This window comes from Staurois parvus, unplaced genomic scaffold (assembly GCF_062004578.1).
Source record: "Staurois parvus isolate SC_StPar_1 unplaced genomic scaffold, SC_StPar_1.0 ptg000017l, whole genome shotgun sequence".
Lineage (NCBI taxonomy): Eukaryota > Metazoa > Chordata > Amphibia > Anura > Ranidae > Staurois > Staurois parvus.
This window is the reverse complement of record NW_028317813.1, coordinates 8379752-8395040: the sequence shown is the minus strand read 5'-3', so window position 1 is coordinate 8395040 and position 15289 is coordinate 8379752. Positions and strand designations below refer to the sequence as shown.

The 15289-nt window shown below is 39.2% G+C and overlaps 1 protein-coding gene across 1 annotated transcript; it reads left to right on the top strand.

The window, feature by feature from the left end:
* Window positions 1-442: 442 nt before the first annotated feature.
* WNT1 (Wnt family member 1) lies at window positions 443-14159 on the top strand. Its single transcript, XM_089681614.1, has 4 exons — window positions 443-869; window positions 4357-4616; window positions 4722-4987; window positions 13068-14159. The coding sequence occupies exons 1-4, from the start codon at window positions 769-771 to the stop codon at window positions 13557-13559; spliced, it is 1119 nt and encodes a 372-aa protein (XP_089537740.1). The 5' UTR covers window positions 443-768; the 3' UTR covers window positions 13560-14159.
* The last annotated feature ends 1130 nt before the right edge of the window (window positions 14160-15289 follow it).

Below are 15289 nucleotides of genomic sequence, written 5' to 3'. Positions count from 1 at the left end.
GACAGAACCTGGTGTCTGTCAATAAACATCCACACAGGAGGTACCCTAGACCCTGCTCTGCCCTCCGCATCCCGTGGCCAGGCTCTGAGGGGTTGAGAAACTATTACACTTTGTCAATCCATATGAGAACATACATTAGACCTTATTGTTGAGTTATTGGAAGAACACAAAAAGCTCCCTCTGGCTCTGATTTTTTTTTTTTTCAACATAGATGCAGAAGTAAAATCTGAAGATGTGGGGGTGGGAGGATTGCCCCCTCTGCGTTGGATTTAGTGGCTGTCATGCAGAGAAGGATTGGGGAGGAATTGTACAATGACTGAGCTGGTCTCTATGGCCATTAAGGGTATTAATCTCTCTCTCCACCTTCTTTCTCTTTGGCCTTCTCTGATGGAAAGACAGCTCCTGACCGCTGTGTCACCCACTCAGTAGGGGCAGAATATGTCCCCGGGTCCTCATTGTTAGTATAAGCTGAGGTCTACTTATTCACTGCTGCCTGGGATCTTGTCTCCAACTTCTACTACATCTTCTTGTGTATCATTGAATCAAGGAGGACTCGTCCCTAACAATCCAGGAGTTAAGCAGTAGCAACAACATAGCTTTTTTGGCAATTGAGAGATAAATACTGTACTTCAAGTGTCTGCTGACCCTCAACTGTCTGCATTTAGTACACACTGACAGCCATTCACAGGTGGATGTGACATGAGTAGAGGCCAACGCCAGTGATTTGCATCTATCCTGCACTAAGCACCTTGCACCTTCCCTGAAGACATGAGGATCCTTACTTTCCTGGTCAGCCTTAAGACTCTGTGGGTTCTGGCTTTCTCCTCGTTTTCCAATACGATGGCTGTGAATAACAGTGGCAAGTGGTGGTGAGTGATACCTGCCAATCTGGCAATCCTGTCAAATGTAATGTGTTCCATTTTATAGTGATTGTAGGTATTGTAGCACCTGCAGCGTAAGCATGTCAGAATGTTTAGTATAGCAATTGTACACAAAATGTATAGGTCTAGGATTTTTGTTTTTTTACATGCCAAAACTGCAAAACGCTATTTTCAATAAACATGCAAATCAGCAAAAATGAAATTGCATGACCTATGAAAATAAGTAACTTCATTATTAATTTATATATGATATCAATTAATTAGCTATGAAAAATGTCATTGCAAGTAACCATTTTAATGTTTAAAATGCTCTACAATGCAACATATTATGTAATTATAGGCAAATAACCTTGTCCATCAATTAATATATTAATTTTTAATGTTAGATAGAAGTTTACGAACTAATATCAGGGACGTTCCGCCAGGTGCAATTTTTGTTGCTCCATTTTCAACATATTTTAGTCTAATTGTGCTTGGTCTGCTCTGCTGTCATATTGGGTTGATTTACTAAAACTGGCAAGTGAACAATCTGGTGCAGCTCTGCATAGAAACCAACCAGCTTCCAGGTTTTATTGTCAAAGCTTAATTGAACAAGTTAAAGTTAGAAGCTGATTGGCTACCATGTACAGCTGCACTAGATTTTGCACTCTCCAGTTTTAATAAATCCACCATGTTCTGTACAATTCATATATCCTATTTACAATAGAATAATGGTCTTTGTTTTTCCTGTCATTTGTAATGACACATCATTTCATATAATTTTCTGTCTACCATCAAATTTCAGCTGCATTCATAATGACAGGGCAGAAAACGTCATTCTATAGATCAGTTCACATTATTTCAGTTGTGTTTGTTGTATGTGCTGTATAACGCAATTGAAATGATTCTTTATAGTAAATAGGATAACAAATATGTCCAGCCTATAAATGTTTTGTTATTGTATCCTATAAAACTGTGTACCATATTAACCGCATTCTGTATTGTTATTAGTATTATGTCTATTCTGCATTTAATCTACATGTACTGTACACGTAATTTTACTAAGGTACATACAGCAAACAGTGCTCTGAAGCTAACACTGTTAAAACACCATAAGCATATAAGCTACAGAAAAATGTGTGACGTTCAATAAACCTTATCAACCAATCAGAATTTATCTTTCAATAGGTTGACGTTAGTGATTTAAAATCTGACTGGTTGCCATGGTCTACTGCACTTTATGCAGTTGTTTTTGTTCTTTGCACTGCTTTCCTGAATAATTCTGATGCTATTTGGCCCGTAGCTTACAAAATTGGTGTAAACTGATCTCATTTAATAAATATTGCCTTTTATTTTTAATATTTTGCAGCATCATTGATCCTAATTTCTATGGAATGCCTATCTACATTTATTACAAAACACATTGAACTTCTTCTTTCAATACAACTTCTTGATATCAACTTTACCTACAATGATTGCATCTCATCTACATTCAGTACTGAAGCGTTCATTTGCATATATTCAAATGTCACAACTTACACTGCATTTAACCTGCATTCATTATGACTGTGCAGACTGAATACACTTTACATGACAGTGCATCTTCTTTCAATGATTCTAGTGTCTGTCATTTAACTGAGGCGTCACCATACATTTTTGGGTTTAAACATTTTTTAAACTTAATATGCATTCAACAGGGTTTTTTTCTGAGAATGCTTACAAGTGTAGAAGCTCTAGAAAACCTTTTTTATTTATACTTGGGACAAAGTTTGATAAAGCTTAAGTATCTCTGTGCTATATATGAGATGCAATATTACATTATTTTACTACTACAGGGCACACTTTCAGTATGTAGTTACTGTATCTGAGCTACAATACTACAACTACAGTGCTGTTAACCAGCATCAAATATACAGTAGGTATCTTGTGGGTGTACTTTGCAGCAGTGCAATTACAGCATACATAAGGATATAAAGTCTGGGAAATCTCTAAATGATATTTGAACGTCCATTAAGATACATTCTCATTTGACAATCATGTTTTAGATATACAAAGCAAATGATCTAATTTACATTTCTTTTATCATTTATGTTTTTTACCTGTATATGGTCTATGTACACTATGACAGCATAACAAAGAAGCAATGCATAATGCACTAAGCAGAGTTTTAGCCTGACACCAAAATACTTACAAGGACTTTGTGTTTACTATTTGATTAAAGAAACTATCATACATCATATATTTATCATTACGGTATACAATACCCACCATACTATTATTATTTTACATTAAATCAGTGCTTGTCATGCCCAATCTTTATGACACAACTATGCCAAAAAGTTACCCAAGTATTTAAATACAGAAACATCTTTAATGTATTTCTATCATATTTTATTCCTTACAGCACCAGTCAGTGAAGCACATTTTTTGTCAGCTTTCACATTTTTAGATTTAAACTGGTTTCACGTGATCTGTTTAAAATAGCCGTATAGTTAATTATATGAAACCATGATCGCCACTTCCCTTACAAGCCCCATCAAGTGATATATATCTAACCACAACCATGGTAACATAAAACTCCAACTTACACTTCCATGTGCACATAGGAGAAGGCTTGTGGTTTCCATAGAATAAACACAGCAGAGGTGATATATTTAATAGCTTGGTGATTACAGAGTATGATTGTCCAACTATAACTGTGATATTTATCTATAGCAGTTATTACTCCAAGAATTTAGAAATGTTCCTATACAGTATACATATACTATAATTCATAAAATCAGCAGTATATATTCTTACTGCTAATGGTGTATGTATTGGAATGTTTGCTTTAATATTTAGAAAATTTTCATGTCACATTGCAGCTCCACAGCCATATAAAGGTCTAAATCAGCAGCTCATAAAACTCTTTAGTGACTTCTAATGATATTTTTACTGTACAATACAATATGCCTTGGAATGAACTAGTTTCATGCTAGAACTAAAATAAATTCCTTACATTTCCATGTATTTTACTGTAATTGATTGTTCCAATCCATTAAGGAAATCTGTACTGAGAGGAATATGGAAGCTTCCATCACTATTTAAATACTTCTAAAAATACTAATTGCCTGGCTGTTTCTGGCCAGGACAAGCATGCAGATCAGAGAAATCTGGACTGCTAATCTGATTTCTTGTTCCAGGAGAAAGCACCAAAGCAATTGGATCAGCATGGCAGCCAGGATTTTTAAAAGGACAGGTCAGAAATGGCAGCCTACATGCTTCCTCAGTACAACTTTACAATAAGTAATGGGTCAGGAACATTATAATTTTCATAATGTAATTTTTTACAGGTGTAATGTCACTATAAGGCCATTACTGCCCGCCAAACATAAGGATATATTTTACAGGGTATTAAAGATATTTCAATGCTGTCTGACTTTACATAATGCCTGTACTGATTTATTAACTGTTGATGGCACACATGGCTAACCCTGACTTTGTTGTCCTTTTACAGGGGAATAGTAAATGTGGCCTCCTCTGGAAATGTGCTTCCTGGGTCAGACATGGGCCCAGTTCCTCTGGTGCTAGATCCAAGTCTTCAGCTACTAAGTCGCAGACAGAGGCGTCTTATTCGTCAAAATCCAGGCATTCTCCAAAGCATCACCCGAGGGCTTCTCAGTGCTATCCGAGAGTGTAAGTGGCAGTTCCGAAATCGGCGTTGGAACTGCCCCACTGGGCCTGGAAACCAGGTGTTTGGAAAGATTATTAACCGAGGTAAGAATTACAGAGCACTGTTCAACAATGTCACCTGCAGTAACCAATGGTAACTACATTAGAAAATATTTGCGTAAAAGTAACAAAACTCTCCCTCTTTTACAGGCTGCAGGGAAACTGCCTTTGTGTTTGCTATAACCAGTGCTGGTGTGACTCATTCCGTGGCTCGTTCCTGTTCTGAGGGCTCGATTGAGTCCTGCTCATGTGATTACCGGCGTCGGGGTCCAGGGGGGCCAGACTGGCATTGGGGAGGTTGCAGTGATAATATTGAATTTGGAAGGTTCATTGGTAAAGAGTTTGTTGACTCCAGTGAAAGAGGGAGAGACCTGAAATATCTGGTGAACTTACATAACAATCAGGCAGGCAGAATGGTAAGTAAAAAACACACAATTATGTGTTATTTTTAACCACTTGCCTAGCAGGCACTTATACCCCCTTCCTGCCCAGGCCAATTTTCAGCTTTCAGCGCTGTTGCACTTTGAGTGACAACTGCGTGGTCATGCAACACTGTACCCATATGAAGTTTGTATCATTTTCTTCACACAAATAGAGCTTTCTTTTGGTGGTATTTAATTGCTGCTGGATGTTTTTATTTTTTTGCGCTATAAACAAAAAAAGAGCAAAAATTTTCTTTGTTTCTATTATAATATTTTGCAAACATGTAATTTTTCTCTTTTACTGATGTGCGTTGATGAGGCTGCACCGATAGGCAGCACTGGTGGGTACTGATAGGCAGCACTGACGGGCACTGATAGGCGGCAATTATGAGCTGTCACTGATATGCAACAATGATGGGCACTGATAGGTGGCACTGATGGGCATTGATAGGCAGTACTGATAGGCGGCACTGATAGGCAACAATGAGGGGCACTGATAGGCGGCTCTGATGGGCACTGATGGGTGGCACTGACTAGCGGCACTGCTGGGCACTGACTGGCAGCACTGCTAGGCACTGACAGGCGGCATTGCTGGGCAATGATGGGTGGCACTGCTGGGCAGCACTGATGTGTGGCTCTGATGGTTGGTACTGCTGGTCACTGATGGGTGGCACTGCTAGGCACAGGTGAGTGGCACTGTTGGGCACTGATGGGCAGAGGTGGCTGGCACTGCTAAGCACATGTGGGTGGCACTGCTGGGCACATATGGGCGGCACTGGTGGGTGGCACTGCTGGGCACTGATCGTCAGGGCACTGATCATCAGTGCCCTGATCGGTGCCGATCCCTCCTCTGACAATTGCCCGTTATCGGCAGTACTTTCCTCACGGTGGGACAGCGTGAGGAAAGTGCAGCCGATAACCGTATACTGCATTTACTGGTGATCTGCTGTGTGATTGGACACGGCTGCTCACGTGGTAAAAGGCCGCTGTGATTGGCCTTTTACCCCCTCACGTGATCAGCTGTGTCCGTAGCACACAGCGATCATGGAGATCGCTGGGGGCGCGCCCCCGGGGGCGCGCTGGAGGGCGCGTTCTGGGAGGACATCATATGAAGTCCTCCCAGAACTGGCCGGCCGCAGTGAAGCCATCATTCGGCTATCTGCGGTTGGTAAGTGGTTAAGGTGTCTTCACCAACATGTGGACTATGTGTAATTATTTATATTTTATCCTCTGTACATGTACACTTTACCTCCACAGGACATTTTAATCCAAAAAAGGTCATCTCCCACCTTTTCCTTTGTAATATTTGATTTTACTTAGCAATTTATAGTAGAGGGCTGGGCACAGACACAAAGTAGGTGTTTTGGTAAGCTCTAAGCTGAATTAGCTGTTCACCCTTTGTAAGGAAATAAGGTAATAACAGTAGTTATGTCAACACTCTACACAGCCTTTCTAAACCAAGGTTCTATGGAACACTGGGGTACTCCAGTAGTTGTTAGGGGTTCCTTGAGCAATGACCATTCTGCCTTTCAGATTAACTACTGTCAGCAATGATCTATTTAGCAATTCATAAGAGAGGGATTCTTCCCAATAACCACAAATATATGGAACATTCTCCCCAGTGACCATCACACTACTGTACCATGAGCTTTTATATATAATAATTGTTATCAGGTGTTCCCCGAGTTCAGAAAGTTAATTCAAGAGTTCCTTCATGTTATAAAGTTTGAGAAAGGCTGCTCTACAACATGACCCTCCTCATGTGGGAACAACATATATGTTGTGTACATGCATCTAGTAGTGCTGTATTTTTTCCTCCAGCCTGCCGTGTAGTAGAAAGGGGTGTGTCTTCATGAGAAGAGTTTCACATCATAAGCACATGATACCTAATTTTTACAGGCGCTATCATAGGGAAGCTTTATGACAGTGCTGACTAAAATAAGCCGTTGATTTGTTAATTTGCAACATGCCAACTGTAGCAGCCTAGTGTATTGAAAGTCTGGGTCAGAGCACACAACCCTTTCATACATGAAGCTTATTATAGGAATATTGGAAGTTTTCTTTAAAGTGTATCTATACCAAAGAACAAAAAATGTTATATATAACAATGTACTAGTCCTTAGATGTGGTGGCCAAATTATATTTTTTCTTGTTAGTATTTCCTGTATTATTAGCTGGTGATCCTGCCAGTAATACATTTCTTAAAAGGGGGCTGATTCTACAAGCTAGAATGGGAGCAGCTGCAAAGTCTGCAGTTTTGCCAAGCTGGCATTAAGATGCTGGGCATGAGGGTGATTTGGGGAATTCCTTTTTCTGCTCTAGCAGCTGCGTAAGAGACACCTGTCTTGAGAAAGATGCTGCTGAGGGAAGGAAGGTAGATTAGGAAAGTGAGGAATGCAGGCCTTTTGTCTCATTTAGGTGCTGCTTCCTCAAAGCTATGTGATGTGGAGTGATGTGTTTCCTTATGCATGACTGGTATGTTTATCAAGGCTGATAAGCTGCAGGCAGAAACCAAAGGCCACGATAGTGCTGTTGGCAGCAGACACATTAAAATAGGCCCACACTGCAAATGTCTGTGGATAGCAGTGGCCTGTATCTTTGGGCAGTACTTCTAGATGCTGCTGTTCTGCCTCTCCTTCTGAACTTTCTTCCTTTATAATTGGTGGCGCCCACTTACAGTCTGCCACTTCATCATCCACCCCCTCCTCAACACTGGATCCCATCCTATGTAACATCATTGCCTCCCTGGTGCTCCCTGCCTGATGCACCTTTTCTCTATGGTTGTGGCGCAATGTTCCTCATCCTCAATACCTGAAAAGAGAAATGCTTGTGTATGAGCGGGATCATCCTCCTGCCACAAGTCTGATCGTGTGACCAAATAGTTTTGTGAATCCTCATTGCCAGTTTGTGGATCTAATGGAGGAATTAGCAGAAGAAGAGGGGTAGAAACAAGAGGGCACAATAGTAACTATATTTGTTGCCATACTGTATATGCTCATCCATAGACACACCAAGATCCTGGTACCCTTACATACTGACTTCAATGGGCCTCAAAATGCACCTAAGTTTTTTTCTAAAATGCGCTGCAGTGCAGCACACAGATATGAATGGGCACTATCTATAACACTGAATCCCCACAATGACACCATAGTGCTAAGGTATTGCTGAAGCCGAGAGTTACATCAATATAGAAAAATCATTGTGATCATTCTTGGCATTAGCAGATATGCTTCACTAGTGCTGCCCTCTTCAGAGTGGGAAATCTTTCTACCAAGTGACAAAATAAAAATAAAAGAGGGTGCAAAGGCCTAGAGCACTACTGATAAAAAGTTTATCAAAAACAAAAAAAAAGCTGAATACATACTTAAAAAGCCAAAGACAATAGAGCATTGAATAAACAAAGCCCAAGTGACAGGAAAGTCAGGATGTGGATGCGTATCCCCAAGACCTAGGCATCACTCAGATGTACATGCTTACTCATTTTGAGGAACGATCCCTCTTCCTCAAAGTATGATACTCAAGGGCTAGCTCCTCAAAACGCATCTTTTGCCATTGGCTTTTTGTGAGTATGTATTTGGCATATTTTTGTTTTTAAATACCTTTCAATCAGGTAATGCACTAGGTCTTTGCACCCTCTTGTTTTTATTTAATACTATCTATAGCATTGCCTTTGATGATAATTACATTCGTACACATGTGTGGAAATGCAAATGTTTGAATGGACCTTAAGGGGCTTTCTTTCATGTTGAGATTGGTGGGCTTGACATTTTATAAGATGTACACACAGAGTGGAAGCCTGCCAACCTTAACCAGTCTAGGGAGTGCTAAAGTCTTGCACGCTACTTATGCATCTCAAAGTGCCACTAAAGATACACTGCAAGCTGGGATATAAACAAGGACCTTAATAATATTCATGGATATGTTTGTAAGTTTTATTTTTAATTATTACTAAGAAAGCTGTGAAAATAAAAGTAGCATATCAGGTATAAATACTTTACCTCTTTCAACTTAATGAAGGTTTTATTTCCCATATTATCTCCAAAACAACAAAGAAGTCCTAATGAATATGAAAGTTAATTATAGCTTGTATGTTACTTCACCTAAGTCCTTTGCTATGAAGGCTGGGGAAAGGAAAATGGTGATATTTATAATGACATTTATAGTTAGCTGATGTTACTTTATGCACCAATTGTTTCACTACCATGTCATACCTATGGGTAGCTTAAAGCAGAACTTAATTGCATCTGAGAACCACAAACTGAAAATCCATTATATTTAATTTTCGTTTACAATATTTTTTATTAAGGAAAGGAAGATACAATTAACATTACGTGCTAGCAAACAACATTTACAATGACACTGATCCTCACAAAGTGGGAAACAGAATGTCTTAACTATTAGACTTCTCAAAATAAGAAGATAAAAAAAACCTAACTGCATATGCATATAAATTGCAATATGGCAAATGTTATATCCAATTGTGCATTGGAAATTTACAGGAACTCCTCTAAATGAAAACAATGAATAACCAAGGCTCAAAATGGTATCATACAATAATCTGAAAGATAAAGCATCAGAGCCAGAAGCTAGAAACTAACAATACACTGTGACTCGCCTACTACACACAGGGTCTCATGTAACTTCCAGAGGAAGGCCATGCAAGCCACGTAAAAGGAATGGACATCCCACTAGAGCTAAGAGGGAAGTTCTGCATTAGAAGAGATAGAGAGGAAAGAATTAGTAAAGGAAAGAAAAGTATAAAGAAAGACAAATGAATCACTCGATAACCCTCCCATCCAAGAAACCACCTGTGGGAATAGCCTGATAGTCACCCGACAGATGTTTAATCCAGGGGTCCGAGGACAAATAGTTTGACTTTGTCATACAGGTCAAAAGGCACTTATTTACTATAATCCAAGACAGTTTAGCCTTGATCAAATCAAAAGGTATAGTAGCCAGACTCCAGGATCTGGCTATAGTGATCCTTATGCCACAAAAATAAAGGTAATCAATCTTCTCGAACATCCCAGGACATTCTCCACCAGGCTGCCCAATAACACTTGTTTTGGGGACTTTTTCAAATTAACCTGGGTGAGGGAGTTAATGAAATTGTATACACAAATCCAGAGATGCCTCACCTTGGGGCATTGCCACCATAAGTGAAATGCCGCCTCCTCCTGTCCACAGCCATGAAAACAAAGTTGAGACGCCCCCGAGACAAAGGAAGGCATTCTTGCAGGGACCACATATATTATCTCATAAGCAAATGATAATTTGGTTCCATGATTGAAGTGTTAATGAGTTACTTTGAAGCATTTTGGGCCAACAAGTGCAACTCATCTAGTCCTAGAGATTCACTCAGGTCATTCACCCATCTCTCCATAAAACCTTGTTTTGTGATATTTGACTTTAAAATGGCATATATTTCTGATATATGACCCTTAAGCTTATTAAACTTATTGCATAAGTATTCCATACGTGAAATAGACACTATATCAGAGTTGCATTTTAATGAATTAAGGTAGTGTGCTATCTGAGAATATAAAAAAAACTCAAACTCTGGTAACTGATGTTTGTCTCTTAAGGTTTGCCTGGTCAGTACACCTCTATGGTCACACAGATCCACAACACATAAAAATCCTTTGTTGATACACCATTCAAATTTTTGGGGAGTGCGGCCTGGGATGAGCCTTGGATTGCAACACAGCAGGGCCAAAGGGCAATAAGGGATTTAAATTTATAGGCCCTGGAGATTCTATCTCAAAATAAAAGGATAAGGAAGGGCACAAAATAGTAAGCCGCTCTTTAGGCAGCAGCCATAGCATATGTGAAACTGGTTTAGATGAACAGGAGTCAGATTTTGGCCACATTCACAAGGGGTAGGACTGGTTAGTATGAAATCAAATCAACTGTGATAATTCGGCTGCATAAAACAATTTAACCAAATCTGGGATTCCCAAACCTCCCCTCTTCTTGGGAGTGTACAGAGTACGCTTGTTCACCCAGGACCTCTTGTCCCCCAAATAAACGATAACATTTTCTTTTGAAATGCAGCAAGGTCAGACATGTTGAGTGCCACTGGGAGTAGTGAAATAAATATAGGATCCTTTGAAAAACAAACATTCATCTTTAAATAGTGCTGTCTGCCAAACCATGATGGAGTATGGATTTGCCATTTGGCTAAATCTGAGATGAGGTTTTTATATAGTAGGGGATAATTTCATAAATATAAAATGTGCAAAAAAATACCCAAGAAGGGGAGGGCCTTAGACTGCCATTGGAATGCATTAGTTTGTTTAAGGGCTTGAACAGTATTTCCCTCCAGCGATATATTTCATTTTTTTCATTTTCAATATCCAAAGCAAACTCACCCATCCATCCATGTTTCCATGCTTTATTTTGTTAAGAAATCACCACCCTAGCATTTCTAGACATGGCAATCTTGACTAAAGGATAATCTATGTTGCATTTACTTTTTGGAATCCATTTGCCCTTAGGTCAGGCATACAGGCAGGAGGATGTGCTTAGCTGAGAAAGCCCCTCATTTCTTCTGCCAAAAAAAAGAAAAAAATGCCCATGAAGACTCCTGCGATGTATGACATAATTTTGGCCTATGCCAGAAACCAGGAAGCAACTTAAGAGATGTAAGTTTAAAACAAGCAAATATAATATACTTTCCTATCTATTTAATAAGGCTAACATCATAAGGATTAAAATAGTTAATGCTGCCATCGTAGTGATGTATTGCATTTCTGGTGGTCATGCCCGAGGTTGCTTCCTTTTTGGTCTCGTGTGTTTGGTCTCCTTTTCACCTTGTTTCATCTCTCTATACAACGGGATGCTCGATATGCTTTGCTTCATTGTCCCATACCGGGCCTCTTGTCTCACAGCAACAGTTGGTTTCCTATTTGTTTTTGTCGGCCTCTAGAACAATTGCTCAGGCATGGAAGCGCCCGTTTGTCCCTCTTCAGGTGGTGCGGGACCGTATGACCACTATGGTGCTCAATGAACAGATGTCAAGTATCTGCAACGACTCCCAATGAAAATATGAAAATATGGGAGCCGTGGTTGCAATATACCTTTCCCACGCTCCCCCCGGCTAGCCTGGGGATGTGATGTTTTCGGCTTTGGCATTCTTGGATCCCTGCTCTTGGTTTGGTTATCTTTTTTCTTTTGTACTTCTCCTTCCTTTCCCCCCTTTTTTGTCTGTTTGCGTTTGGTGTGCAGTGGATAGCTGCCTTTAGTCTGAGTTATTATGAGTGTCATATTTATGTTTTGTTATTTAAGTGCCATTGATGGCCCCTCTGTGGGTGTATATTTTGCCCTGTTGGACTGATTGCACTGATCTCTCTAATTTTCTAATTCTTCTATGTGCAATTGATAGCCCCTGTGTGGGCGTGATTTGTTGCTCCTGTGTTAATTGTTATAAATTAATAAAAAGTATTGAAATACAAAATAGTTAATGCTGATTGAGAGAATAAAGTTCCACTTTAAATATCCAGCCAAAACCATTTTTGTAATTTTTTGTTGTCTCCAAAAAAGGGAATTTCCCTCCCTTCATGTCATAGTTACTTTCCTAGGACTGGCCACATATAAAAAAATAAAGTAATTCTCTCCAACAGTCACATTTTTATTTAGTAGAGTGGGTGAAGGTTAGAACTTCTGTCAAGTTTTTATTGTTGCCTGTGTCATCATTATGGAGATATACCCTCACTTCCTGTTCCATATCCAAGGGTCAATAGGATATAAAGTGATGGAAACTCCCCCCAAAAGGGACCGTGACAACAATAAAAAAACTCTATCCAAAACTCAAATAAAAAATGCTTCTGGAGTTTCAAGTAGCACTTCCACTTTTTATTTATTCCTCTTTATAAAACTTAGTGATAAAGTGATTGTCAGATGGCATCAATAAGATTCACCATTAGCACCCTATATTCCTGCGTGTTTGCTATATGACAGAGATCTGCTCACAACATATTAATGACACATTTGAATATTTATAACCACAATAAAAATGTTTCCAAGTTATTTTTCTTGTAATTTAAGATATTAAATTTCCTGTTATTTTTTCCAGACAGTACTGTCAGAGATGCGGCAGGAATGCAAGTGTCATGGAATGTCAGGATCCTGTTCACTACGAACCTGTTGGATGCGCCTTCCCCCCTTCCGAGCAGTTGGTGATGCACTAAAAGACCGCTTTGATGGTGCCTCTAAAGTTACGTACAGTAACAACGGCAGCAACCGTGGTGGTTCTCGCAGTGATGTACCACATCTGGAACCAGAGAACCCTACTCATGCAATGCCTTCTGTTAGAGATCTTGTATATTTTGAGAAGTCCCCAAATTTCTGCAGTGCCAGTGAAAAGACTGGAACTCCAGGTACAACAGGACGAATATGTAACAGTACCTCCCTAGGTCTGGATGGCTGTGAACTTCTTTGTTGTGGGCGTGGTTACAGGAGCAGAGCTGAGAAAGTCACTGAACGTTGTCATTGCACCTTTCACTGGTGTTGTCATGTCACCTGCTTGAACTGCACTACTACACAAATGGTTCATGAATGCTTGTGACAGTTGTTCTTATGCACTTTACAGTAAATGGACAGCTTGACTTCCCTCATCAAAGTCTAGCATAGTAAAATGTATCTGCCAGTCAGAATGCGGTACTGGCACATTGACACTCAAAATGCTACCAAATCAGGGACACAAAGGACTGCTATATAACACTCAAACTTATTTTTTTACACTGAGAACAACCATTTTTCATACTGTATTTAACAGGTGTAACACAGGACTGTATAATACACTTAGTTACTGTATCTATAACATTCTAAGTCATTTAGCACTGATAATGTTGCACTGATTTATCTGCTTTAACCTTATGTACCTAAACATAGCAATTATTAATGCCAAACCATGGTACCTCAAGTAATGCAATAGGTAGAAGTTGATAATATCGTAGAAATTGTTTGCCAAAGTGAGAATCAATATCATTAGACTACGTCATACTTACCAGGGCATGGAGGAAGAAACTCCCAGGCCTATAAGGTCATAGGACTCTAGCAGTCTAGGAGCTGAATAGAACCACTGATGGTTGCTGTGCTGAATTTAAACCAGAGCCATGTGCATTTTATTCACATCTCTTGATGATATCTCAACTCAGCTGCAGTGTTTGATGTATTTATATCGTAAGTATATACATAAATCTTGTGGTGGCACTCAATGTTGAGGAAACATATCAGCATCAATAGTGCCGTGGCCAGTGATATAAAGAAGAAAGTCTAAGTGGAACAAACAAAATAAAGTACATAGGACTGAGATCCTGGACCTCCCCACATCTCAGAATAGTGGTGAGGTGAGGAAAGAAACCTACGTGATTTCATTTACAGAGTAACCTACTAAGAATCAGCACAGTTTGTGTAGGAGTAATCGTTAGTTTAATACATGAATGAATGTTTGTCAAGAAGAAGCATAAGGGCAGAATATCCTACTGGGAATAATATTAGATTCTGGATATCACAAAAGCCATTTTATTTACCCTCCCAGCTGGACAAGCAGTGGGAACATAACCAAAGATGTTGTGTTCTTAATATCTGAATGTCATTTAGTGCTGAACAGGCCAAATAGACCCCTCTATGGGTCCAAATGAACAATTCTGAAGCAAGAGAAATTATCACTTGTCACGGAATGTCATCACTTCAGAGATCTCCATATTAATACTCATGCCACGTCTTCTTGTGAGTGCACTTCTTAAACAAATTGATAATGCATACCATCTCATTGAAAGACCAGAATTTATGTTGTACATATAATCCAATTTGCTTTGTCATTTAAAAGGCAAAGTTCTCATTTTCTCTTTACAGCAATACATACAGCATGTAGTAGGAAGTGACATTTTTGAATTATTATTGGCAAGCTTGCTAAATTCAGAAAGAATTCCTAAAGTATTTTATTCTCAGAAGTTAAAGAAACTCTAAGCTGAAAAGGTGACAGATTTTTTTAAGGATCAAAATATTTTTTGTCTGAGTCTTATTCCTGGTAAACCAGATTTCAAAATCAGATTGTGCTTCATAGCAAAGTTTCCCATATAACAGTTTCACAATGGGCATCATTTACAAAAACTGCAGTGCAGAAAAAGTGATGTTTCCCATAGTACCACTAACCTTTAGGTTCTTTTTAATGCATTAAACTTTCTGATTTTTTAGCAGATTACCCCTGTGACTAATAATGAAATATGGACCTGTCATATTCAACCAACAAAAGATACATGTAAAACTATGCTAAACCTAGCACCATTTGAT